Genomic DNA, 27,163 nt, shown 5'->3' with positions numbered 1-27,163 from the left:
GAGAAGCTAGGGCGCCTGGGTTTCCGGAAAAGTCACCGGGGTTGGGTTGGGGGTCTGCCTGGTTGGGGGCCCAGGCGCCAGGGTTAAGGACCTCGAGAAGCGGGGAAGAACTCGGATGCCGGGAGGCTGGGACGCCGGGGTCCCTCGCGGGGGGGTGGGCCTGTGGAGCAGCGGGACTGGCGGCTTCTGCGCCTTCGCATTGGCTGCGCAGCTCGTCCGTTAGCGCAGCGTGATCCAATGCTCGCGTCTGGGGGCGGAAACTGGTGCTGATGCTGCCGTCAGTCGGTGTTGCAGGGATGCGGCGGCGGGAGCAGCCGCCCTGACTCGCGGAGCATCCTTCTCCGAGCGGCACCGCGGCGGGGCGGGCGGACCGGCAGGCGGGCGGGGACGCGGCGGGGAGCGAAGAGAGGCGCGAGGCGGCAGACACCACTGGCCCTGGTTCTGCCACCCGCCGGAGACGGGGCGGCCCTGGGGTTCTGACACCCACCCTCCTGCTCCTGGCGCCCCCAGAACCAGGTACGGGGGGGTTGCTGCGGCGGAGACGGACGGTGGGGGGGCGAGAGCCGATCGGGGGAGGGGAACGATTGGAGGGGCGGGGGAGGCAAGAAGGGCGGATTGGGGGGCGGGGGCGCTGCCGCGCTGAGAGGGCTGGCTGGGTGACAGCGAGGCGGCTAAACGGCTTGGGGGGTTGGGGGTCGGAGGCTCCCTGTGGAAGGGGCACTGGCCCTGAGCTGGGGTGAATGGAGGGGGGTGGGAGGGATGGTCGTTGAGGGGAAGGAATGTGGCGAGAAGGAGGGGCATCCGGAAGGCTTGTGAGGGAGGCTCTGAAGGGGGTCCCCAGCCTATGCTAGCCCCGAGGGCTGGAAGCAGTGCTCGTCCAGAGGGGATGAGGAGCTGATGTGCTCTGAAGGGTCTGCAGGGGAGAAACCAGCGAGGAACTGGCCTTCCTCGGAAAAGGAGAGGGGGCTGGAGAGGGGAAAGGAGAGAAGCGGAGAGGCAGGGAGCAGGGCCAGGCCAAGGGCTCCATACTGGGGGGCACCACGGAGGACCAGGCTTTACTGGGGGATGGGAGCCAAGGGGAGAGGAGGTTATTGGGAGGGAGCAGAGGGGAAGGAGCCAAGGTGCTAGAGGCAGAGATGGGCATGTGCTGGTGGAGAGCCGGGAAAGATGGGGGGCCCGAGGGAGAGGAGCAGAAGCTTGCGGGGGAAGGTTGGAGGTGATGAGAGAGGGAGACTGGGAAATCAGTAGGAGGGGGCTGTGCTGGGGTGGGAACGCGCTGGGGGCGGTGACAGGGTTATGGTCAGAGAGTGCTGCAGGGAGAGGAAGCTGCAGGGCCCTGGGCTCGCTCCCCTGCCCCCAAAGAGGAGGGGAGCATTCCTCATGTCCCAGCCTCCTCCCCAGCTGAAGGAGCCATCTGCCCTGGGTCCTCTGGGCTGGGGTATGAGCCCTTGAAGCCTTGATGGGTCCTTGGAGGAAAAAATTGGCTGTGGGCGGCTGTTGTCTTCCTTACTCTCAGCGCCCACCTGAGTCCTGGGTGAAGGCATTCGGTGCCTCATTGAGCCAGCAAGGGCTGGGAGGGGCTCGCTCTTGGTGCCTGGAGGTGAAGGGGGAAGCTGTCCAGACCTGGAGTGATGAAATCAATCTTAGGGTGTGGGTCTTGGGTCTCCAGTCCTCTTGGCTGCCTTGGGGCTTCCATACACTTCTAGTTTTTTATGTGTTGGGGGTGGGGTCAGGTGGGCGAGGACCTCCCGTTCTTTCCTGCCCCTCCCTCTCGTCTACCTTCCCAGTGTCTGGGTATTCCTTTTGGGGCAGGGTAGACTTCAGGGCTTTGCATTCTCTATCTTTCGCCAGAGAAGTAGACAGAGAGAAGGAAGACAGAGGAAGAAAGAGAGGAGGGAGGTCGGCTGATCTGTTAACCGTAAAGCCTTCTGTTTTGTGGGTGCTTTGGCCACTCAGGTCCCTAACTCCTTCTGCCTCCAGGGATGCTGGCATCTGAGGCTCGGCTGGATCTTTCTAGGGGCAGGGGAGAAGGGTCAGGCTCGGGGCTTCCTTCATTCCTGCTACAGGAGGTGTTCTCAGATCCGTCCTGTCCTCATACCCACAGGGTGGGCGGGACTGACCGACAGGCAGAGGTCGGCCATCAGAGGATGGCTGGGCAGTTCTCTCCAGGAGCCGGGGCCTCTGCTGGCTTCTCAGCCTGGGCTGAATCCAAACTATGGGTTCCTGAGAGGAGGGGGCTGGCTTCCAGAGGGACTGCTGGGGACCTCTTTCCCCTCCCAGGTCCTCAGTCTCTATCCAGGTCCAGCTGCTCCCTCCCGCCCGCCCTTGCCAGTGACACAGACAACCTGACACTGATACATATGCTCAGTGGCACCCACCCAGACACACACCTACACAGGCACACACACCTGCGTACACAATACACCTCCCGGCTGCACACCGCCCACACTCCCCGCCCAGAGAGACAGCCACCTTACTGCCTGCCTCAGAGACCTCCCCCAGGCGCCCTGCTCTCCTGTACGTGACACGCTCATGGCCCCTACCTGCCCCCAGAGCCCCAACACTGCACTGTCAGCCCTCACCCTCAGGTGCACACAGCCCCCCATGCAACCATTCACCTCCCCGGATTCACACAGACATCTCAGGCACATCTGTATTCTCGCAACATACCTTCACTCCCTGGGACACACCCTCTCCTCCTAGCCGCACCCCACCCCCATCATTAAGCACCACGTTCTCTTCCTGGTCCTAAGCTGTTTGCCCCAGGCTTGGGTGTGCACGACCACAGCCCCTCTGGGTCCGGCCCAGCACTCAGCCACACCTGCCATCCTCAGAACCTTCCCATTTCTAGGCGCTGCACCCCCCAGCACTAATCCTCACACTCACACCCTGCCTGGTGCCAGAGCCATGCTGTCCATTTATTCCCAGCCCTCATGGGGACACCCCGACCCACAGTGCGAGCCCACGCCACCCACCCTGCTCCTCCATCTGCTGGGGCGCTCCCGGCCTGGCCCCGTCCACACCGGCAGGGCTATGGCTCTCAGGGACTCATTCAACAAATAACCTGGCATCTGCATGACACCTTGCCGGTCCTTGATCCTTACAAAGCTGTCTCTGCTGCCGCCACGGTGGAGTGGGGTGAGAGTGAGGCCGCCTGGGCTCAGCTCTGCCCCTCTGTGAGCCTCAGTTTCCTCATCTGTAAAATGGGGGTTCCCATACCTACCTCATGGGGTTCTTCTGAGGAGTAGGCCAGATGATTATGCTGACAATAATAATAGTAACAACTGTATTTACAGGCATACTTTGTTTTATTGTGCTTCACAGATATTGTGATTTTTTGCAAATTGAAGGTTTGTGGTAACACTGCGCTGTCAGATGATGGTTAGCGTAATTTAGCAATAAAGTAATTTAAAATTAAGGTATGTACATTGCTTTTTAGACACGATGCTATTGCACACATGATTACAGTATAATAGACCATGGTATAGTGTAACTGGGAAACAAAAAATTCGTGTGACTTCCTTTATTGCAATATTCGCATTATTGTGGTCGTCTGGAATTGAACCTGTGGTATCTCCAAGGTCTGCCTGTACTCTGTACCTACTGTGAGCCTGGCTCTGTGCTAAGCACTCTGTGAACTTTGTCATGTATTTGTCATGACCCCGGTAAACGGCAGCTATTTCCAGCATCATCACGACACGCATGCACACACCTGTCAGGGGTACCTTTAGGAAAATTCCCAGGCACCTCCTGCTTACTCACAAGTCTACCCCTGGAAACCATCTATCCCCTCTGCATCGCTGGGGTGTACCCACCTGCGGCATCATCCCTCAGCTGTGCATAGCACAGGGTGGGCACAGGGGTGAGCTCACTCCTTTCACTGACTACCCCCAAGCTCCTAGGCACCTGTGCTCCGGCCCCCACTCTGCCGAGTCATTCATTTGCACCTCGGTCCCCAGCCCACCCGTCTCCTCAGCCCCCCACACCTGGCAACAGCCTTGTCATGCACATCTTGAGCTGCCGCTCTTGTGCTCAGCCCCCCTCACGAACACCTGCTCAGGGGGACCCTTGCACACACCTGCCCACTCCCAGCCGTGCTGCTGTGGGACCTCCACTAGTCTCCAGACCCATTCATCCCTTTCCCACCTTCCTAGGTAGGAGGAGGTGCTCAGCAGAGGGGAGGAAGGCTCAGCAGGCAAAATCTGAGTCCCAGCTCTGCCACTGACAAGCTGTGTGACCTTGGGGACTCTGCACCCAGTCAGCTCCCTAGCACCCCCTACCCACAGGTGGACTCTGAAGCCTTGAGCCAGCGGTGATGGGAGCTGGAGGGGGTCGGGGTGGGAGTGACTCTGCTGCTCTCAGGATCTCAACTCTTTCTTCCCCCACAGAATCCTGTCCCATAGAAATGGGCACTCAGAGGCAACTTCTCTTCTCTGAGTGTCAGTTTCCCCATCTGCAAAAGGGGGCAGTTATAAGGCCTGCAGGTGGGAAAGGGATGGACCATTACTTCTCTCATCTGGCCTTGGTGAGAATCAAAGGAAACAAGAGACACATAGAGTTCTGCAAACTGTAAAATGATGAGATGAGGAGTTTTAAAAGTGATTATTAATACAATACATACTTTTCCACTTTAGTCTCTGCTAGGCACTGTTTCAAATGCTTTACATATATTAACTCTTAATTTTGACAGCACTACTAATATCTCTATTTTACACGTAAGGAAACTGAGGCCCAGAGAAGCCAAGCAACTTGTCTGAGGTCACACAGCTAGAAAGGGGTAGAGCTGGAATGAACCCAGGCCCCTGAGTCAGTGCCTCTAATCACTGCAGTATCTCACTTTTGCTTTTGCCCCCTGCCGAGATGTGGCTGGACTTGGACTTGCCCAAGGTCTTCCCTTGTCACTTCTAGGTCATCAGGGCTGGAAGGAGGGAGCAGGAAGAGGGGGTGGGACCTATTCGCAGCCCACCAATCCTGCCTGAGGTTTTAGGGAGGAAACAGGACCCTCCAAAAAACACCTTCTGCAACTGAAAGGGCCCTCAGAGCTCAAGCACTTCGATGCCCCCTCCCCTATGATTCAAGAGCCCCCCTCCTGAGCACCTCTGAGCAGTAGTCATCCTTTCTCAGCTCACACACCTCCACAGACGGGGAACTCACCCCCCCACCCCCCCCACCCCCCCGGAGGCAGCCTACTCCACTGTTGGCTGTTTTGGATTGCCAGCAAGTTTCTCTTTAGCTCGAGCCAAAATCTCCCTCCCCATAACACGTACTCTCCCACCTGTCCACGGGCTGCCTTCTGGGGCCACCAGAATGTGTGTAAACCCAGCTCTTCCTCCCTGATGTCTGGGGGAGGCCCCTGCTGTCACACTCCCAGCTGGCGAGGGAGGGAGCTGGCGTGAGGAGAGCCAGAGGGAGGCTGGTGTTCCCATGGCTGGAAGTGTGTGTGTGTGTGTGTGTGTGTGTGTGTGTGTGTGTGTGTGGTGTAGATGTGGCCAGAGAAGGGGCTGAGTGGATGCTGGGAGAAGACCCCTGACCAGGGGCTCTGCTGGAATGGGTACAGACGATCTCACCCTGGAATTCACATCCATTCACTGAGTCTGTGCTGGTGATATGGGGGCTAGGCCTTTGGTCAGGCTAAAAGGTCCAGGAGTGGAACAGTGGGTACAGGGGAAGCATCTAGAATGGGAGGCCAGCGACCTTGATTTTAGTCTTGCTCTTCTCTGTGGCCCTGGGTCAGTCACTGCCCCTCTCTGGGACTCCGTTTCCCCCTCAGAGAAGACGAGAGGGGTAAACTCCGTGAGCTCTGAGGTCTGTGTCTTTCAGCCCCCGGGGCGGACTCAGAGTCTGGATTGTCTGAAGAGGGCGGTGGCCCCCGTGAAGGTTGGGTCGGAGAAGGGTGGGCTCTGTGGCCCGTGCACAGTGCAGGGTAGAAGGAAGGCCATAGGTGCTGGAGCCAGCCGGCCCCTCACCTGCACTTGGGCAAATGAATCCATCATTTGAAGCTCAGAGTCCCTGTTTGTAAGCCCGGGGTGACAAAACTACCTCCTAGAACTGGAGGATATGTAAGACAGTGCGTGCATGTGGTGGTCCAGCCTGCCACCCGATGCACAGTGGGAAGCCCCAGCGTTGCAGCCCAGATGCCACACTGGCACTGGCCTGGCCATGGGAAGATGGGAAGGAGGCTGTCAGCCTAGGAGGACCCAGAAAGAATCTGTGGGACAGGATTCTGTGGGGGAAGAGTGTGGGCTGAGGTCCTGAGCGCAGCTGAGTCACCCCACCCCCACCCTCTCTAACTCCCATCACCGCTGGCTCAAGGCTGCTGAGTCCACCTGTGGGTAGGGGGAGCTAGGGAGCTGACTGGGTGCAGAGTCCCCAGTTACAGGGAAGAGGTCTGTTCCCCAGAGGAGCAGTGGCCCTGGGCCAGCAGTGGCTGGCAGTGTGCACTGCACTGACATCAGTCAGCAGGCAGGATATCCCGAGGCTGCTCTGGCAATGTCCCCGCACTGGCAGAAGGCACTGGAGAAGAATCAATCTTGGGGAGCAGCACCTGGACACTGTGGGTGCAGGGGGGCTCCCACTGTACTGCATGAGCCCCGGGGAGGAGCCATGTGCAACTCCAGGGACACTGTTTACTTGATGTAATTGTGCAAGGCCATGGCCCTGGCCCACGGGGAGGAGACCTGAGGCCAGAGAGCTGCGTACCAGGAGCTGAGGAAGGATGGAGCATCCTAGGTTAGCAGGAAGCCCCTGCGTCCTGGGAGGAAGGGTGGGTTGAAGGCTGGCTCAGCAGAAGCTTGGTCCTGGGGAGGCAGGGAGTCCGAAGGGAGGGGACAGGAATGGCGAAGAGCAGCAGGTTTCCTGGGAACTGTAGGGTGGCGTGGGGTGGAAAGGACCCAGGTGTCCGCTTAGCTCATGCCCCTCTTGGGGCTATCTCTGCCTCACAAGCCTGAAGCTGCCTCATTGCTCCCTGGGTCCCTGGAGAGAGGACGCAGGGAGGGCCGGGGCTACCTCCTGGCCAGCTCTGCAGCCCCTGTGCCCCTGGCGCTGAGCTAGGCAGGCCTGTGCTGCAGAGCTGCGGGCTGTGGGGAGAATGAGTAATGAGCTTTGAGGGGGGGCAGGCCCAGACCCTGCCCCGGCCCCTCCCGGAGGCACCGCAGAAGCCCAGCCTCTACCCCGGCAGGCGCTCGCAGGCACGTGCCTGCGCACAGCACCCGCTCCCTTGCCACACTCTTCCTCCACATCTGGGCACACAAAGACCGATAGAGTCATCCCCTCCTGGACTCTTACCCACTTTGCCACTGCCGCTCCCATCCCCCAGCCAGGTAACATTCCTTCCGGCTTTTAGGACCTAGGCATCTGCCTCCCAGCCTCTGGAGGCCGCCTCACCATCCTTCACTCTTTCTGTCCTCTGCCAACTTCCTGAATGAGGGAGACCCTGACCCCGGGCTTTGCCAGTAGGAACCCCTGTGCCACCCTCTAGAGGGTGGGGGCTGTGACTATGACAGACGGACTGGGATGGGGGTGGGGCCGGGGAACTAATCCCCTCCCTTTCCTGAGCTGAGGAGTGAGCGGACAGCAGCACGAAATCCTATTCCCTCTGCCAGCAGAAATCGATAGCTAATTAATTCCCTCCCCAAAATAGTGTCTGGAGGAGGGGGTGGGGGCCTTGCTCAGAGGCAAGGCCAGACTGAGACTGAGACCCTGGGTCCGGGAGGGAGGGAGGATGCAGTTCTCCGGCGGCCTCCGGAGCCGTGCCTCTGCTGGGGGTCTCTGGCTGCTCCTTCTGGGAAGAGGGGGAGTTTGGCCTTTCCCTCCCCCAAGCCTGAGGGACCCTCTCCCCTGCCCTGGGCTGGGGTGAGGGTGCATGCGTGTGGGGGTAAGGGCGTCAATCAGGCTGGGAGCAGGTGCTGCATTTAATTTGATTGGCTAATTAGCCCGCGCATGTTAATTATCTCTATTACCCAGTGAGGAGAGGCAGTGGCAAAGCTATATATAACTGCGATAGTGTTTGGAGAGAGAAGGGGCTGCTTGCCTGGAACACCTCCCTCCCTGGGGCAGCCCTTGGAGGGGCGCTGGGGCAGGACACTTGAGACCCTCTTGGAGCCTGTAGGACTGGGGGGGCAGCAGTCAGAAGGAGCGAGATGGAAGGACCTGAGAGCTGGGTTTGGAGGGTCTCTTGGAGATGGCTCCCCAAACTCTCTCTGTTGCCAGCCTCCTGAGGCCTTCTCTGCCCCATCTTCTTTCTGCATACATATCACTCCAACCATCCTGCCCTCCCGTGACTCTCTGCTCACACCCCTCACTCTGGCCTTTTAGGGGGTCCCTGGGTTTCTCTCTCCCCCTTCATACTCCAGCTTCCTCCCATGTAGGGAGGAACCACAGCCATCCAACCTTCTCTCTCTCCAAGTCACCCCTCTTCTCTTCTTTTGGTTCACACCTCTCTGAACCACAACTGTGGCTGCCCTGCCCTTTGTCTCTTTTGTGGAGATGCTGGAGTCAGACCTACATGGATCTAAGTCCCAGTTCCCTGCTGACTGGCTGTGTGACCTTGGGCAAGTCCCTAGACTTCTCTATGTGGGCTTCCCCAGTGGTTAATGGGAATAATGGGACATCCCAGACTGATTAAGTAAAATGACATTTGTAAAAATGCTCAGCGTCCAGGGTCTTGACAAATGCTGTTGGAATTTGGAATTTAATTTTCTCTATCTTCTCATTCCTTTTCTCCCCATCAGGCCACCTTTCTCCTCCATTACTCTTCCTTTTCATGAGATTTCTCTTCTTCCTCTCCGCGCTCCCCTTCAATCTTTCCCTGTCTCTTCCTAAACTATGGTCCTTCTCTGCTTCTCTCTCAGGCTTCTCCCCACCTCTTTCCCTTCCTCCCTCCCCAAAATAAAATCAATGCAATATTCAGGAGGGTTGTTGGATATAAATAATTACGACTCAGAGTTTAACGAGATGCAAATTCCCCTCCCTGGCGTGGGGTATAAATTGCTCTCTGACAGCCCGTTACAAGGGTAATCATTTCAGAAAGGCAATTTTATGCAAATGAGGCTGCCTGCCTCCTGGTGGCTCCCCCAGCCCTGTATGAGGAGGAGGGTGGAACTGAGGGGTGAAGAGAACCCAGGTATTGGCTCAGGTTTCAGGCTGAAGACTGGGAGCTGGAGGTTGAGGGTGACAGACATTTAGGTTCACAGGAAGGACCTGGGCTGGTGAACAGGGGGTTGGGGCCCAGGAAGGGGTGAGTGTGGTTTTGGGGGAAGTGGAGACACCGAATCAGATGCCTGTCTCTTTGCATGGATGGAGAGGGCTTGGGGTCTGGATGCCTGGGTCCTGGCTGGTTTCTCTCCCTTGCCCCCTTCCAGCCAGGTTACCCAGTGATAACCATTGACAAATTGGCATTTAATTAATCCTAATGAATTATTTAGCAACTTCATTATCCAGCATCAGGAACTGATGAGAGAGAGCCGTGGCTGGTGGTGGGAGCCACGCACAGAGGTTGGGTGTCTCAAAGACGAAGGGGCTGTGGTCACCAGCTGAAGGAGTCTTTAGGCCTCACCCACAGGAGCTGGCCCTGGTCCTGATGGGAGGCGGGGGTGAGGGCATCTGGGTTGGGCTCCTACTGGACTCGAAGGTGTTACTTCCCTACCTGTCTACATCTTAAACCAATAATGTCCCTAGCGAGTGTCATCTCCCGCCCCCCCCCAGGGTTGGGCCCCCAGTACTTCCGTCATGGTGGTGTCTCTTGTTTTGAGACCCTCTCCAGGTCAGGGCGGCTCCTCCAGTCCTAAAGGGAAACAGTTGAGCTCTTGCTGGTGTGAGGGGGGAGCCAGACACCGACACCTCCCCTCCTCCGAGCCCCTCATTAACCCTTTCCTTTCCGTTTCCCCGCAGGCATCCCTCTCCCATCTTCCGTCGGAGCCCGCAGCGGGGGAGGGGCGCCTCCGCCTCCGCCTCCGTCCGTGGAAGCCGGCACCTGGGCCTCTGCTCGCCTCGCCCTGCGGCCGGGCCCATGGCACTGTGAGCCGGCGAGGGAGCCCCGCTCGGCGCGGGGGGCGCCCGGCCCCCTCCCCGCCCCATGCGCCGGCGGCTCTGAAGCCTGAGCGGGGCCGGGGGCCGGGCGGGGCCGGGGCCGCCGGAGGCATGGCGCCCGGGAACCCGTGGTGGCCGCCGTCGCTGCCGCTGCTGCTGCTGCTGACGCTGGCGGCGGGTGCGGGCGGCCTGGAGTTCGGCGGCGGCCCCGGGCAGTGGGCGCGCTACGCGCGCTGGGCCGGAGCGGCGAGCAGCGGCGAGCTCAGCTTCAGCGTGCGCACCAACACTACTCGCGCGCTGCTGCTCTACCTGGACGACGGCGGCGACTGCGACTTCCTGGAGCTGCTGCTGGTGGAAGGGCGCCTGCGGTTGCGCTTCACGCTCTCGTGCGCCGAGCCCGCCACGCTGCAGCTGGACACGCTGGTGGCCGACGACCGCTGGCACATGGTGCTGCTGACCCGCGACGCGCGCCGCACGGCCCTGTCGGTGGACGGCGAGGCCCGCGCCGCCGAGGTGCGCTCGAAGCGGCGCGAGATGCAGGTGGCCAGCGACCTGTTCGTGGGAGGCATCCCACCCGACGTGCGACTCTCGGCGCTCACGCTCAGCACCGTCAAGTACGAGCCGCCCTTCAGCGGCCTCCTGGCCAACCTGAAGCTGGGCGAGCGGCCCCCCGCGCTGCTGGGCAGCCAGGGCCTGCGCGGCGCCGCAGCCGACCCGCTGTGCGCGCCAGCGCGCAACCCCTGTGCCAACGGCGGCCTCTGCACCATGCTGGCTCCCGGCGAGGTGGGCTGCGACTGCAGCCACACGGGCTTCGGCGGCAAGTTCTGCAGCGAAGGTGAGCCTGGGGGGAGCCGCCGCTGGGCGCCTGGGCGCGGAGTGAGGGGCGGGAGAGTTGTCTGGGCCTGTAGGGGCGCCTGCGGCCCGCAGGCTCAGGCACGGGGGCGAGTGAGAGTGTGTACCAGCACGCGAGTTGGGAGGGGCGTGTGAGGACGCCTGTCCCAAAGAGAGGGCGCGCACGGTCAGCCAGTGAACTGCAGGAGCTGCGGGGTGCTGAGGTTTGGCGTGGGCGTGGGCGGCCTGCGGGTCCCGTGTGGGCGTGCCCAGTGTGGGCGCGGCCTCGTGAGCCCATCCAGTGCCCCTCTCCCTGTCCTCTAGTGAAGGTCCTGTGGCGACCTGTGGGTAGGACTGTGTAGTCAGGTCCAACTAGCGAGAGGATGAGGGCCGGCCCTTGAGGGCGTCTGGAGCGGGTGGGTGACTGTGAGGCGCCCGTGAGGGCTGGTGGATGTGATCTGTGTGGGCGGGGCCTATGTGATGCAGTGGGTGGGGCCTTGTGGGCGGGGACGGTGGGAGTCCTGTGAAGGAGTCCTGAAGACGGTGTGTGGGGCTTGTACCGCTGGGGGCTGTGTAGGGCTGTGAAGGAGAGGGTCAGCACGGGGGGGGGCGGGGCCTGCGAGGGCCGTGGGTGGGGTCGGTACGGGCGGGGCCCAGGAGGCGGGGGCGTGGTCGGCCCAGGAGGGCGGGGCCGCGGTCTGAGGGTCAGCGCGTGGGCGGGAAGTACTGTCTGAGAGGCCGGGATTGGACCAGAGGATGAGGGCCCCGGACGGAGGGCGGTGGGCGCGGCGAGAAGGGCAGGGCGGCGCGTGCGAGGGCAGATGAGGGCGAGTGGGGTTCGCCAGGGTGACTGCACGCGCCAGGAGGGCGGGAACCGAGTGTTTTGAGAGTGAAGGAAGCCCGAGGGACAGGGTGGCTGAGGCCTCTCAGGCTCGTGACTAGAGTTGCTGGTTTTGTTGACGGGCAAAAAAAATGGCTGGTCGTCTCTCCCGGGTGAGAAACTGGAAGTGGAGGCCTCTGTTTTGAACACTGGAGCCCTCGCGAGCGTGGGGTTTGGAAGGGTGACTGGAGGGCTGGAGAGGGGTGGTGAGGACTCTGGAATATGGAATTGGATGTGGAATTGGGACTTGAAAAGGAGGTTAAGGGAGGGAGAGGTTCCGCAGGCTCCCGGGCTGCAAGAGGCTGCAGTGGGCGAAGTGAGGGGACAAGGTCGAGGGTGGCGCCAGGCCTGGGGTGGGCTGTGGTTTTAGAGGGGGTGGGGGAAGGAGGGCTTTCGAGGCCCCTGGTTTACTTTGGTCTGGCTGGGGAGCCGGGGAGAGGTTCCCCATCAGTTTGGGGACGGGGCACGTGCATCTCCTGGTCTGTGGCCGCCGTTTTCTAGCAGATGTGTGCAGACAGATGAGCGTTCCTCTCCCCTAGCACCTCTAGAAGCTGGAGTACTTAGCAGTTGCGTGTGTGTCTGCCCTCAAGAGGTAGGGTCTTTGAGGAGTGTGTGTGCCACAGACCAGCACGGCCCTGGGACTGCTTTGGGGCTGGTGTCCTACTGGCTGGGACCTGCCTACAGCCATGGGAGGAGCCACATCTGCAGGTGTGGCTCTGGGCTTGGGAAGTCTGTATTTTGATTATGTATCTGCAGTTGTGGTAGAGGAATATATAAGGAAGGTTTTGGATGGCTCTTGGGAGTTGTTTGTACAAGGTTGGGTGATGTATCTTCAGGAACTATGTGTATTAAGTTAATCTGACACCTTCTCACCTTTTCTCCAAGGAGTGCAGGTGCTCCCGAAACTGTGAAATTGTGTGTCTGTGCGTGTTTGCTTGCACACAGTGGTGCGTGAGTCTGGCAGCGTGTATGTTACATGTGAACGGTCTGTTTGAAAAGTAGTGTTTGCAAATAGAAGTCCTGTGCCTAGTAGAGTGAGTAGTACACAAGAGTAAGGGTGCGGGTGCTCGTGTAGGTATCCACGTGCGTGCGTTTTCATGTGAGACCTCAGTAAGACACCTGGACTTCATGAGGAATCTTTTATGACCTTTAACTTGATTCTCTGGTCCCTATGACTTCTCCCCTCCAAGCCTTCCTAAGAAAATAGGATGAACCACCCTTCTAAGTTGATGGAAGGTAAATGTGAGCTACAGAGAGGCTGCTGGTCCATGGTCTCACTGTGGCAGAATTGGCCTGGGTGTATGAAAAATGCAGCCAGAGGCCCCCTGGTCAACCAGAGCCTTTGTATTAATTCCCTGAAAGGATTAATTGGCCAGAGGCTCCCAGTAAGCCATACAAGATGTGCGCTTCTGAAGGCGCATCGTGTGGTTGTGTGTCTGAGATGTGTTTGGGTCCCTGTGTGTGACAGGGATGGTTGTATCATGTGTATATGTGCTGGATGTGTATCAGTTGAATGTTCGTGGCAGCTGTGTTGGAACTGTGAGAGGCAGTTGCGTATCTGACCCACTGTGTGTGTGTGTGTGTGTGTGTGACATCTGTGGAGGGAGTTGTGCTTTGTCTATGATAAAAAGGGAGGGATATTCATCTCTGAGTTCCCTGCACCTAATGTAGTACCTGGCACTTTGTGAGTGTTTGATAAAGATCTGTGGAATGACTGAAGAGATATTAACAAGTATCTGATAGAATAAAGGCTTGGGGTAAGGCTGTATGTGTATATGAAACGATGTATGTGTGTATTTTCAGATATATGTTGTAGGTGGCCATGGTGGTTATAAACACTGATAAACACTGATTACATCTGGCGATGACAGGCACAGTGACAACTCTACTGATTGTCCTCCCCACCCATGACCTCATTCCCTCCCCTTATATTTGTTCCTTATTTCCTGGGCAGCTTTTGTAAAATCCTGTGCTCATTACACTTCTTCTAGTACATTCCCATCCAGCCAGGGAGGACAGGAATGAGCTTCCACCCTTGGGTGTTAGGGTTAGGGATGGAAGATTTTTAAGGGGAACAGGTCTGGCTCCAGATGAGGGCCAGAGTCTTCAAGCTTCCCTGGAAGTTACATTTACTTCATTATTATCTGTTTTGAGTGGTTCGCAACTTTTTCTGAGATTGAGGACATTTTTGAAACTCAGTAATTCACAGTACCCCTTCCAAATAGTAGTTATTTTTATATCTGTTTATTGTGAAAACATATGACTCAAGGCTACTGTGCATTCAGGAAAGCTTTTAGATGGCTTTGATGTTATATTTGCCATTGTGGTTAATCAAATATACATTAGGAAAAATAGTTTTAGCTTTATATGTAAGACATGCCAATCTGCCTTCAGATATTTGGTGTGCATATGGATTTGTGGATCCTTTGGACCACGCCCCCCCACCCCACCCCCACCCCCGCCCCCTGCCCTGCCGATGCCTTCCTGGGTCTGGGCCTACCCGCTGACTGAGAACCTCCATGCTAGGAAATCTGTTTCTTTTCTCTGGGGCTCTGGCCACAGGTGATTGAAGACAGAGCTAAGCATGAGTCACTGAGTATGTGTACTGCTGCTGACTGTCTGCCAAAGTGGGGATCAAGTAGACTGGGATTTTGCATTGGTTTACATGTGAACTCCGCCTCGTGTCACTCATGTGTGGGGAGAAAGGGATGAAAAGTGATCAAGGAAGAAGAGTGTGCAGGTGTGTGTGGGATACCTCGAGTGGAGTGGGGATGTAGATGTATACGATGAAATGTCAGGTGCGTACCTTGCTTGGGGGAGAAATGAAACCAGCGGTAATGCCTGTGTTGGCAGGGAGATAGACGCATGGGTCTCGTATTTTGTAGGTGTGTTGGCAATTTAATTTAACAGATTGTTGTCAAGTCCTCCGTGGTGATAAGCCTTGTGTTGGGGGCTGAAGGTGAGTCAGACATGAAGAAGACACTGCTCAGGGAGTTGCCTGCTTAATTGGGGAAGCAGATAAAAAAGCAGTCCAGGGTGTGGTTAAGAGCACAGATGCTGTAGTCTGGCTGTCTGGGCAGTGACGTTGGACTTAAGCTCTCTCTGCCCTGGTTTCCTTATCTGTAAAATGAGGACAGTAATAGTACCTACGTTACAGAGTTGTTATGGAAATTAAATTGGCTAATTCATATAAAGTGCTTAGAATAGTGCCGGCACATAGAAAGTGCTCAATAAATAATAACAAAAGAACAGCATGGCGTATGCAGTAAGATGCAAAGAGATGCAGTGGGGCAGTGTAGCTTAGTGATTAAAGCATAGTCTTCTGAGGCTCAGATCTGGGTTTAAATCTGATTTCTCTACTCACTCGGCCTGTGAGTCAGATGAGTACTAACCTTCAGACTACTTTTTCCTGACCTGTAAAATGGGGATAAGCATGCTTATCTCACAGGTTTGTTTTGGGAATGAAATGAGTGTCTAGTACATAATTAGTGGTGTAAATGGTAGTTGTTATTATAAGCAGAGTGCTCTTGGGGTTTTGAAGAAGGGGTGAATTTACAAGTCAGGGGATTAATAATAAAAGGCATACTATTTAAGATTGGCCTTGAATGTTGATCAGTAAACCTGGTGTGGGGAGGTCACGCTAAGCAATGGAACTAGTGAGGACAAAGGTGTGGAAGAGGGAAATGTACATCATGTCCTTAGAGGGGCACCGAGGAGTACAGGGAAAACAGTGGAATCTATAGCAGGAGAAGCAGGATGAGGCCAGGTCTTGGAGTTTTTCTTTTTTGGGGGCGTGCCGTGAGGCTTGTGGGATCTTAGTTCCTCAACCAGGGATCGAACCTGGGCCCCTGGCAGTGAAAGCACTGAGTTATAACCAGTGGACCACCAGGGAATTCCCCAGCTCTTGGAATTTTGACTTAAATCATTCACCTAACATTTATTGGATGCTGTGTATAAAGTATTGGTAAATGGAGCCACAAAAGAATCTTGAGCAGGCACGTGAATAAGAAGAACTGTGTTTTGGAAGCTGGGAGTGAAGGGTAGAATGGAATATGGAGGGCAGAGTCCTGCGGTGGAGGGGTCAGTGGGAGATGGTTCAGGAAAGGGACATTGGGGCCCTGACCCTCGGCTGTCTTGGGGACTGGCAAGGAAGGGTGGTGGCGGCAGTGGTGGCAGTAGCAGCAACAGTGGCTGAGAGCTGCTGCTGAGACTGAAGCTGTAGGACTCTGCCTTTCCCACGTGGAGGGGCAGAGGTGATGAGGTTTCAGGTTTGCTTGCTCGGAAGGATGGTGGTGGGAGTTGAGGGGAGGGAGAAGTTGGGACGGGGAGTAGGTTTGAGCCACAGATCATGCACCTGTCTTGGTGTTCCCGGACAGAGGCGTCCAGACAGTTGGAAGTGTGAGACCAGAGCTTTGAGTTGAAGGTGGGGCTGCAGGTAGAGACCTGGGAGCCACGTGTGTGGAGAGAGAGTATTTGAAGCTTTGGGATCAGATGAAGTGGCCAAGGAGAAGGTGAAGAGACTTCAGGGGGGCTCATTTGGGAGGAGGAGGGAGAGGAGTGGCTACAGACTCAGGGAAGGAGCAGTTAGAACAAAAAGTAAATCGGATCACACAGTCAAGGGAGGAGAGAGCGGGGCCTCACAGCGAGTGGGCATTTGCTGGGTGCCTTGAAGGCATGACCACCCCATGAGATGTAAGAGCTGGGATCTGAACCGAGCTGACTCCGGGGCCCCCCACCTTCTCCACACTGCCTCCGAAAAGGAGAGTCAATCAGTCAGCTGTGTCCGTGGATGACCTGCATTTGGCTTACTGGAGGTGCCTAGGGACAGTGTTTCATTAGAAACCAGCAACCACCCCAGATTCCTTGGGCCACAGCTTCTCCTTTCAGCCACTATGTGTTGAGGGTGTTCCCGTATTTGTCGTCCCAGCAGTGAGAGAGGGCAGTGGAAATCGATCAGGAAACTCGCAGGCTTCCGGAGCCCGCGGGGAGGAACTCACCCTGGAAAGTGGGGCATTATCCCATTAAAATACACAGCTCACTAGCATTTAGAACATTTCAGATGGAAATCTTTTAAAAATATGTTGCACACCTCTCTGCCTCCCTAAGCATATTTGGAATGTGATTTAACCTTTTCCGGATGACTCAGGATGTCGCTATTCCCCTCAGGTATTGCACCGGACTGTCACACAGTGGTTCCTTTGTTGAGGTTTGTCCCTGCCTGAAATGATGCCTGACTTTTGAGTTCTTATGTTAGCTTTTTCTAGTTTTTCCACCTCTGCCCTGAGGAGTTGTCAGGTAACAATCCATATCCCTCTCTCTCTCTCTCTCTCTGTGAACTTGGACATCAGCATTCCCAGCATGTTAGAATTGTATGTCGCTAAGAGGGAGTGGATTCTGGGTTGGGTCTGAGAGGCTCTCCTATGAGAAAATAACAGTTTTTAATGCATAACTGTTACCATGTCGGTTTTGGCTGCTCAGAACTGTTTCTTTTCTTTGGTTCTGGTCTTCATCCCTGTCCTTGATGATGAATCTGCTGGGATCCCCAGTTCATGTTAGCCAAGACAATGCCATTTATGCCCTCTGGGGAGGCACTCAAGACCTGTGTGTATGAAAGTTGAGTAAATGAAGTCACATATGTGGAATCACTCTGTCAGCTCTAACATCTAATACCTGTGGTCCTGACAGTTTCTGCTGTTGGAAACGGCTCTAGGCAGAATGGGATGGACAGCTCGAGAGAGAGCTGTGCAGAGAGCGACTGCTGTAAGATCCCAGAGATGAGACAGATGCTCCCGAGGAAAGCCTCCTGTGGCAGAATGGTTACGAGCATGGGCTGACGGGTTTAATCCCGGCTTTGCTACTTGCTAGCTCTGAGAACTTGGACAGTTTGCTGAATTGCATTGTTCTTCATTGTCCTACTCTGTAAAATGGGGGTCATGTGTTGTTGTAGGACTAAATGAGTTAATACATGGAAATCCTTTACAATGTGCCAGGCACTATTCTTAAGTGATCAATAAATGCTACTATGATTATTAACCCTTGTGGTCAGAGAAGGCTTCAAGGAGGAGGTGGGACTTGGCTAGATCTTGAAGGATGACTGAGTGAGATTTGTGGAGGTAAAAGAAAGACCAGGGTTTCCCCGCCAGGAAAATGGTCTAAATGAGGAGTCCAGAGGGCGTGAGTCGAGTGTATCAGACCAAGATGGTTGTGCTTTATGGGAAATAAAATCAGAACTGTAGATTAAAGCCAGCTTCTAGAAGTTCTGAACTTCAGGCCAAGAATGCAGCCCATCGAAACTTTTAAAGCCAGACAGATTTGGTTCAGATTTTGACTCTGTCCCTCACCACCAGTGTGACCTTGGGTAAGTTTCTTCCACTTTCTGAGCCTTGATTTCCCCATCTTCACAAGGGAGTAATAGTAGTATCTGTTGATGAGGTAGCAGGGAAACGAGGCATGGAAAGAGCCAGGCACATTTGAAGTGCTGGGTAAGTGAGAAGTGTTCACTTCTTATTTTTTATTCATTCAACAAACACAGGCCTGCCTTTTTCTGAGCCAGGAACTGTGTAAGCAGCTGGATATAGAGAGATGAATGAGACGTTGTCCTTCCTCTTGGAGCTCTCACAGTCCAGCCAGGAAGCAGACGTGGAAACACAATCGCAATAGAGATGCGATAAGTGAAATAACAACCCGAGCTACATATCGAGAACCGGCACAAAAGAAGGATGGCTAGGAGGTCAGTTCAGAACACAGACCGACGTATACTGACTTGGTCTGAAAGCAGGAGTCGACTTTCTCAGGCAGCTGAGGGCGAGAGGAATGAGGATGGGGAAGGGTGTTTCAAGCCGAGGGAATAGTATGTGCAGAGACGTGGCATAGTAGGGAAAGGGGGAGAAATTGGGTGTGGCTGAAGCCCGGACTGTCGCAGGAAAGGAGGTTGGAGGGAGGCATGGTCAAACCCAAATGGACTTTCCTGAGAAGACTGGACTTGATCCTGTGGGCCCTGGGAAGCCTTGAAGAGTTCTAAGCAGGGTCGTGACTCAGTTGGACCACTTTGGCGGTGCTTGGACTGTGACTTCCGGGATAAAAAGACTGGCTGGAGGGGGAGGTCCTTTAAGAGGCTTATCAGTGTTCTGAGGCGAGGATCTGATGAGGGTCTGGCCTTGGGGCTGTGCTGATGGTGAGGGAGGGATGAAAAGTGTTTCTAGGAGTCGAGTCGAGCTTTTAGAGTTTTACAGGTTGGAGCTGATAGGACCTGGTGATTGGTGTGAAAAAGAAAAGAGCAAGGCTGATTTCTGGGTGTCTGACCTGATCCGGGAGTGCAGGCAGGAGGAACGGGCTTGCAGCGGCGAGGGTTTTGAGGTCCATCTTGGACATGAGGACATTCAGCCCATGAGACACTCAGGTCAAGCTTCTCTGAAGGCAGATCGGGAGCACAGAAGAGAGGTTTGTACCCAAGCTACTGAAAAGTTCTGACCGTGTGTGTGTGCTTGTGCATGTGTGTTGATCATGGCAGTACTTAGTCAGGTGTATCTGGTACACGTGCCCAAGAGCGAGGCTGGGTGTGGGCCGGGGGACCAAACAGCAGGAGGCTAATGAAGGAAACCGGGGGTCAGGGGTGAGCATGGGGGCTCTGATGACCTAGGAGCGCAGTGGACAAAGGCAGAGGTGATTTTGTGCTCCTGGGCAAGTGTCCTTTTCTTTGCAAAGGAGGTAGGTAACACACCCAGCTTGTGGGGGTTGCTGGGAAGCTGATGGGGACAACGCACATTGAGGGTCTACACGGTGTCTGGCACGTGGCTAAGTCTGGGCCTCCCTGGAGCCTGGCAGAGTGTGGGGCACATGCTGGGTGTTCAAGAAGTGCTGGTGGAAAGCGGTGCCTTTGCTGAAGGCAGGGAAACGGAAGCTTTGTTGCAGCGGGTGGAGATGTCAAGCGCGGCTTTAGTGGTGGACTGGGTGTCAGGAGCTGAGTGACCACAGAGCGCACGGCTGGGAGTGCAGGACTGGCCCCCAGGGAAGAGGCCACGGATGAAGATACAGGTTTGGGGGTCCCTTAGCCACGAAAGTGCACTCGCATGGAGGAGGGCGGGAGAAGAGAGAGGAGCGTGGAGGGCCTGGGGCTGAGCCTGGAGGGGCCCGTGATGGCAGGTGAGGGGCACAGGTGAATCAGCAGAAAGCGAAGGGCAGCTGAGAAAGAGAGGCCAGTGAGTCCCCAGGGGCCCCTCTGCGAAGCCAGGAGAGGGGAGACTCATGCAGGCAGCAGGCTGTACTTGGTCGTCTGACCTTCCTGAGCATAGCACGGCCCACATTTGTGGCAGGTGGGAATAGGGTTTGAAATCCCCGCCGTGTCAGGTGATGTGCCTCCTTGTTTGTGCAGGAGCTGGAGACATGTGTGTGCTGACCGACCAGGGCCCCAGCACACTGCGACAGAGATCCGGACACAGGGCTGCTCTCGAGAGTCCAAGGGTTTTCCCGAGGGTCCCTTCCTAGCCAGCTCCCCTCCCCACCATAAATGTCACGTGATTCAGTTTATTTAAGGGAATCAGTGTATACACGGCTTTTGGGGGATGCAGCTGTCAGGTAAAAGAAGCTCTGTGTTGTATAGAAGTGTGTTTGTAACACACGTGGATATGTAAAGGCTTGTGTGTGTAGGTTTAGAAAACAGGAGACTAATAGATCGATAGATAGCAAAAGGGGGCTGTGCTCCTCCTGGGGTGTGTGTCTCTAGCCACTGGAGGGCGTGTGGGGTGGCGTGGCGTGTGCATCTCATATGATGTATTAAGTCACAGCACGCGTATTGATTCTGCATTCAGCCTGTGTGTGTGTATTGTGGGCGTGCTATAAGGTGTGACAAATGACAGTGTGTGTTTCTGGAGTTTAGCTAACCCCCTAAGAGCGGATGAGAAGAGAACACAAAGTGAGGCTGGAGGTAGGAGATAGTGTGTGCACACGGGCGTGAGTGTGTCCTGAACAGCTGTTTGCGTGTACACATGTGTATCCTGGGTCCACATACGTGTGATTGCGTGCGTGTGTGTTTGCCCAATGGGTCTGTTTGTTTGTAGGTTGTGCTCTTCCTTTTCCCCCTGTTGCCTCCTCTAAAGGCTCCCCGTAAGTGGGCAGGTCAGAAATGTTTGCAGAGGGGGCTTCTTGGCCCTCTTATAGAGCAGGCCGGAGCCCAGCCTGCTTGAGCTTAGTTGAAGGAACTGCCTCTCTCCTCCCTCCCTTCCTTCTTTCTTGATCTCTTTGGTGAGCCCCAGGGACAGGCCCAGGCAGGCCCCTGAGAGGTGAGGGCTGACTGCCCAAAGGCTGTGGCACGACAGAGGGATGGGCCCGGTCTGGCCCCCTGAAGTGGCCCGTCCGGCCTGGGGGCCCTTTGCCACACCCAGCTGTTGAGAAGGCATTTACCCCAGAATCACAGAACCAGAGCCAGAAGGGCCCTCAGAGGAGCTCTAGCCCACCCGTCTCGTTTTTGCAGAGGAGGTACTGGGGGCTCAGAGAGGCTGGGTGACTGGGGTGGGAGTCACACGGCACTTGCCGGCAGAAACTGTGTTTTCTGAGTACGCTGACTTTTCTCCCCCGACAGGGTGGCGGTGGGGAGTGCTTGGGCCTGAGTGTGCACAGGCTTCAGGTGTGAGTCGTGTGAAAGATTATGCATGTCTCTGCATCATCAAGTGCCTATGTGTGTCAGTGTGTCACTGAGGGTGAGCCCGGCGTGAGCGTGTCCCCATCTGTCTCTGAGACGCGATGGAGTGCGGGGGTGGGGGGAGCGCGCTGGGGGAGTCTGGACGCCTGACTGCTGTTCCTGGCTCTGCCTCTGATTTCCCATGTGACCTTGAGCGATTACCTCCCTGTCCTGGACCTCAGTTTCCTGAAGTGTAACTCGAGGCTCATGTCCCCTTGGACTGTGTGACCCTGTGTGTGAGGCTCTGTCTCATCCCCGCAGGGCCTTCCTGGTTGGGTGACCTGTGTCCGGGCCTGGGTGGGCTAGGGGAACTTGGACCCACCTTCCATCACTCCCCTTGGAGCCCTGTCCTTGGTACCCTCGCTAACCGTCCTCCTTTTTTTCTCTCTTTCTGCATCCCCCTTCCTGAACCTCGCCGGCCTGCAGAGGAGCACCCCATGGAAGGTGAGTGATACCTCTTGGTCGCTAGGGTGGCAGATCAATCGCCGGGGGGCCTGGTGGTTCCCTCCCCTGCCCACGTGTGGCGTCCCCGGGGAAGGATGTCTGGGTGTCCTCTTGGCTGCCTCGGCCCCGGGGAAGGATGTCTGGGTGTCCTCTTGGCTGCCTCGGCCCGCCTCTCACCTGGTCCCTCTTTCTGGTTTGCTGGGGAGAACTGCCTGGTAGAGGCGGTCCCTCCATTGTCTGTCTTCAGCACGTCTGCCCACCAGCCTTTCTTCTTTCCTGGGAGGAGACCAGACTGGGGGTGGAGCTGGAGGGAGGGGGCTGGAGCATTCAGAAGTGTCCAGAAATGACTGAGGAGATGGGGTTTTGCCCAGCCCAGCTGAGGAAGCTTAGAAAGGCCACGCTGCCAGGGGTTGGGGTATGGCTGGGGGTGGTGCTTGGGTAGAATCCGCTCCGGGGTCTGAAGAGCGCAGGCATGGGGAGGGGGTCGGGTCCCCGGGTCAGGGGATGTGGGCTGGGTAGCAGCTTCTCCTGTTTGACACAATTGTAGTCCCCTGTCCCCTATCCCACGGGCTGGCCTCGGTAGGTAGGGATGGTCTGCTTCTTCCTTCAGCCCAGGCCCCGGGGAAGGGTGGGGAACGTGCCTCGCTGCGGGGTCTCTCTGTCCATTCTTTCCCTGTCTTCTGCTTCGTTTGCCTTCTCTCTCTTTCTTGTTTTTGTCTTTGCCTCTCTTTTTCTCCAGGGTTCTGTCCCTGGACCTCTCTCTTTGTTTCTGTCCTTCCCCAGGCTCTCTCTGTGTTCCCGTCTGAACCTTCTCTCACCATGCTTTTCCCTGTTTCTTTTCCTTCTGCGAGGTGGACCACGTCAGGGAGGGAAGACTGGGTTGAATGGTCCAGGCTTGACAGCTGGGCTGCAGGGGAGCTCATGTGGCCCGCACAGGGAGGGCATGCAGCGGGCTGGGAGGGAGGTAGGACCCCCGTCGCCAAACCTGCCCCACACTTTCTTCTTGGAGTAGCGGGTGTGGGAGGCATGTGTGCAGCCCCAGGCTGGGAGCTCCCCGGGCCTGGCCCTGCCCTGGACGCAGGAGTCCGGGGAAGGAGAGAAGGGGCTGGAATCCACTTTCCCTGGTGGTGTCCATGGTTTGGCTTGTCTCTCTCTCTCATGTCCCTTCTCCTTGGGTGCCCTCAGGTCTCCCGATCCCTCTGGGCAGGCACCCGTGTGCGTGTGTGTGAATCCGTGTGCACACGTGTTCACGCAGCTCTGCTGCTCTGTTGTGTCTCGGTGTCTTTGTGCACGTCTGTACACGTATGCCTGTGTACATGTGTCTGAGTGTGTGTAGAGGTGTGTGCCCCTCCAGCGTCGTGTCTTCTGTGGCGTGGCCCACATCTCCGTGTGCCTCTGTAGGAGCGTCTGCATCTCTGTCTGCATCTGTCCTGTCTGTGTCTGCGTCTCCGTGTGCCAGTGTTTACCTCTGTGTGTGTGCGAGAGAGAGTCTGCGTGTCTGTGTGGACGCAGCCTTCTGAGGGCTGGAGATAAGATTTAGTGCTGATGTGACTTTTACTTGCTCTTGATGTCACGTCTCCTCCGGAACAAAGGGAGAGATGGAGGAGAACGAGAGGGGAAAAGGGTGGAGGAAAGGGGCTCGGGGGGTAGGGAGCAGGGGGCAGACAGACAAGAGGAAGGAGAGGGGGTAAGTAGAGGCGGGAAGAGGAAGGACACAGTGGAGAGAGGGGCAGAAAGGGGAGAAATGGGGAGGGGGAAAAGGCCAGCCCAAGAGAAGAAACCGGAGGGCTGCTGTGGGGAGGAACAGTGGCCTGGAGCTGAAGGGGAGGAAAAAGGAAACAGTTCTTCTCCAAACAAGTAGAATAGTAGAATAGAGGGACAAGACGGGAAGCTGGGCTTTAGGGACAAGTGGGGAATGAGACCACTTAGCCATCTCTTGGGGGCGCCATGGTGGCCTGCTGGTCTGGATGTGGCCCTGCGTGTGCTTGCAGGTCAGTGGCTGTGCAGGGGTGTGTGTCTGAGGCTGTGTGTGTGTGTGTGTGTGTGTGTGTGTGTGTATACACCCAGGGATGTGATGCATCTGTGTGTCTTTGTGTCATGGCTGCTTGTGTGTCTCACAATCTTGTCCCCTATAACCCTCTTCCTTCTTTCGATGTTGGTCCTCCCTGGGGTTTTGTCAGGAGAGTAAGGGGGCGAGACTGAGAGTGGGGAGGTGGGTCTGGTAGGTGGTGGCTTCACGGGGGAAGGGCTGCGGGACTCCTTGGTGGCATTACGCTCTGGACTCTGCAGGTCCCTCTTCAGATCTCTGAGTCCTCCGTGCCTTCACCCTCTTGTCTGGTCCTTCGACACTGTGCCTCAGGCCTAGCTTTCTCCCAGGGACCCAGCCATCCTGCTCCCCAGGCCCCTGCCGAGCATTTCCTTTTGGGGATCCTGGTAGCCCCACCCCTCTCCCCCTAGCCTTTTGTAGCAGGGAGAGAAGACCCAGAAGCAGCCAGATAAAGTGCCCTAGGAGAGGACCCTTGGTAATGCCATCCGTCACTACCAGCCTCTTCTCCAGTGGCTGGAGGAGGGACTGATGCCACAGGTAGAGGTGGGGAGGGTATAAGGAGGGGGGCCGGGGCATGGGGAGAGCAGAGATTTCAGGCCAGGGGGTGAGGCAGGCTTTAGGGAGAGCACCCTCGGGCCAGGCTGGGCTGAGCCTCAGGTAGACAGGGCAGGGAACCGGCCTCGCCTTCCCCAGGATGGCTGGTGCTGTCACTCCTGAGGGAGCTGAGCAGCTGGTTGCCGTGGCGACAGAGGGAGAGTGCCGTATGCTAATGAGGCTGGCTGGGAGCTGGGCAGTGGAAGGGTCTTCGAGGCAGAGATGCCACTCCGCCACAGCAGTGGTACAGGCGGCAGGGGGGACAGGAGGCAGGTTCACAGGTCACTCGGCTCCTGGGCCTGGAAGAGATGGATGAGGGGTTAGGGCCCTGGGTCTGGGTCCTGGATTCAGGGGGTTTGGAAGATGCTGGTAGTTTTGGGGGAAAGAGTTGGTGGGGGGCGTTCGGAGCAAGGAATAAGACTTGGTCCAAATGCTTGGGTCCCCTCCGGTTTTGTGGATAAAACCTGTGTCTTCCCAAGAGCTGTTTTGTCCTGAGGCAGCCCTTAGCAGCTGTGGCCCCCTCCCCTGACTGGCCTCAGACCCAGCACTGGGGAGAGACCAGTGCTGCCTGAGACAAGGGGGCAACATGAACCATCTACCCAAATCTTCCACAGGATCCAGGCCCTTGGGCGCTGGCCATGCCCTTCTGGCCTTTTTGCTGCCTTTCTTTTTGGAACCCAGGCATCCTGGCCCTCAGCCTTGCCCCAGAGACACCTGGAGCGCTTTTCCCTATCTTCCATCCTGGTCCCGGCTTTCTCCCCCCAGGGCCCACATCTCACGGCCTCAGCAGCGGGGATGGTTTCCAAGGGCGAGGTGGTGCTGCAGGGCTGTTCCTTCCCCATCCTCTTGGCCAGACACCACGGGTGCAGGGATGGGGGAGGCGGGGGCTGAGGTCTGGTGGGGCTGGTCATCTCAGGGAGCCCCGGGGTCTCAGCTCCGCTGTGGGGCATGGTGCTGCCAGCCTCTCTGGGGGAGAGTTTTCCTTGGCTGATGCCTTCTGGGGACTGGGGTACTGGTCCAGTGGGCCAAAGTCTCTCCCCCTAAGGCTGAGGGGGTCCCCAAATCAGGGCTGACCAGGCTCTCTCAAGGGACCAAGGCACCCCTGAAAAAAAATCCCACACAATCTTGCTTTCCATCTTGGCTGTTGGGCTTCTGTTTTCCCTTTTCACAATTCAGCTTTTGGGTCACCTCAGAGAGGGCCTGTCCAGAGAAAGGGGGTCCGTAGAATAGTTTCGAATGAGGTGTTTCGACCTCTCAGAGAGCTGGGGCTCCTGCCCATGGGTCTTGGCTGCCCTCTTTGGTCTTTGCTGTCCAAGAGTGCTGGCCTGGCCTCCCAGTCCTCCCTATGGAAGGATCCAGGCCCCCATCCTTGCTCCAGTGTTTCCCTAGATTCTGTTTCCTCCAACCTGCTGTCGCTCTAACTTTGTCCTCCTGAATCCCAGTTTCCTCGTAGAACCCAGGTGGGCAGGGTGCCTGTTACCCATTCGGAGGCTGTTGGGAGGGGTGGAGTTGGGAGGATTGGACCCGGACAGATGCCTTTCCACAGCCCCCTTTGGTGGGAGATTCCCTCTAGGCCCAGGCTCTTCATGCCCCCGTCTTCCCGGTCTCTGCCAGGCTCGTGGGGTAACGGGATGGGGTGGGAGGGTGTTGGATATCCCTCTTGTCTGCTCAATCCCGCGCTAACAGGACACTCTCTCTCTCTCCAGGTGGCTTTGATTTTTGTGTCGTGTTTTATTTTCTCCTCCATCCGAATCGTTTTTCTCGTTACCGTTTTTTTTTCTCTCCGCCTCCCGGAAGAAAAAAAAAAGAAAAAAAGAAAAAGGAAAAAGCAGCCCTCCCAGACTCATGCTTCTCCTCCTTTTCCTTTTTTTTTTTCCGGCAAGAAGAAAAAAAAAGAAACCAAAATCTCCTCTCCCCCTGCAGTGACTCCTGCCCCAATCCTTCCTCTGGTTCTGCCTGTACCCCCTCACCCTCTCCGGCGCCCCCCTTCTCTCTCTCTCTCTCCCCCCCGCTTCTCGTGCCCTCCACCCTCTGTTTCGGCATCGGGCCCCTTTCCTCAGCTCTGGGCTGGGGGCTTTCCCCCGATGTCTGTCACAAGTTAAAAAGGGTTTTTAAATTGTGGCAGCAAAAGCTTTTTTCTCCCCTCTCTCTGGCTGATTTTGATGACTCGTGTTTTCTTTGTTTCTTTCCCCTTTTCTTTCTTTTTTCTTCTTTTATTGTCTCCTTTCTTTCTTTCTCTCCTTCCCTTTCCAAGGTCCGGCTCACCTGACGTTAAACAGCGAAGGTATGGTTTGAAGTTCTGGCTTGGTTTGGATTGGATTGGATGGCCCCCAACCTGCGCCTGGATTTTCTGTCCACCCCCCCTTGCCCCCCTTCCCCCTCCTCCACTTGTCCCGCCTCCTTCCTGCCTTCCTACCCCCTTCCTCTGCCTTGTCTTTATTTTATTTGGGCGCTGGGGTGGGGGGGGGCTGGTCCCCGTGTATGCTCTCCCCTCTCCCACCTCCCCCGACACACTCCATCCGCCCTCATCCCACCTTGGTTTCTGACATCAAGAGATGTTTGAACTCCTGCCGTTGTCTCCAGTCACCTTTTTGTGTTTTCCTGATAGTGTATCTTGCTTTTTTTTTTTTTTTTTTCTTTCTCATGGTGGTGTTTTATTTCCTTC

The 27,163-nt window shown here is 56.4% G+C and overlaps 1 protein-coding gene across 11 annotated transcripts in view; it reads left to right on the top strand.

Moving 5' to 3' along the window:
- The first annotated feature begins 309 nt into the window (after positions 1-309).
- NRXN2 (neurexin 2) overlaps positions 310-27,163 on the top strand; it is a 109,540-nt gene continuing 82,686 nt past the window's right edge. For all 11 annotated transcript variants that reach the window (XM_036861697.1, XM_036861712.1, XM_036861702.1 and 8 more), the window contains exons 1-4: positions 310-516; positions 9,889-10,861; positions 21,840-21,857; positions 26,753-26,782. In XM_036861697.1, coding sequence (XP_036717592.1) covers positions 10,138-10,861; positions 21,840-21,857; positions 26,753-26,782 — 772 coding nt within the window. In that variant the 5' untranslated portion in view covers positions 310-516; positions 9,889-10,137. The remainder of the gene's footprint in view (positions 517-9,888; positions 10,862-21,839; positions 21,858-26,752; positions 26,783-27,163) is intronic.

Source organism: Balaenoptera musculus, chromosome 8, assembly GCF_009873245.2.
Source record: "Balaenoptera musculus isolate JJ_BM4_2016_0621 chromosome 8, mBalMus1.pri.v3, whole genome shotgun sequence".
NCBI classification, from domain to species: domain Eukaryota; kingdom Metazoa; phylum Chordata; class Mammalia; order Artiodactyla; family Balaenopteridae; genus Balaenoptera; species Balaenoptera musculus.
Note: the sequence above shows the minus strand (reverse complement) of the source record. Positions and strands in the feature narration are given on the sequence as shown.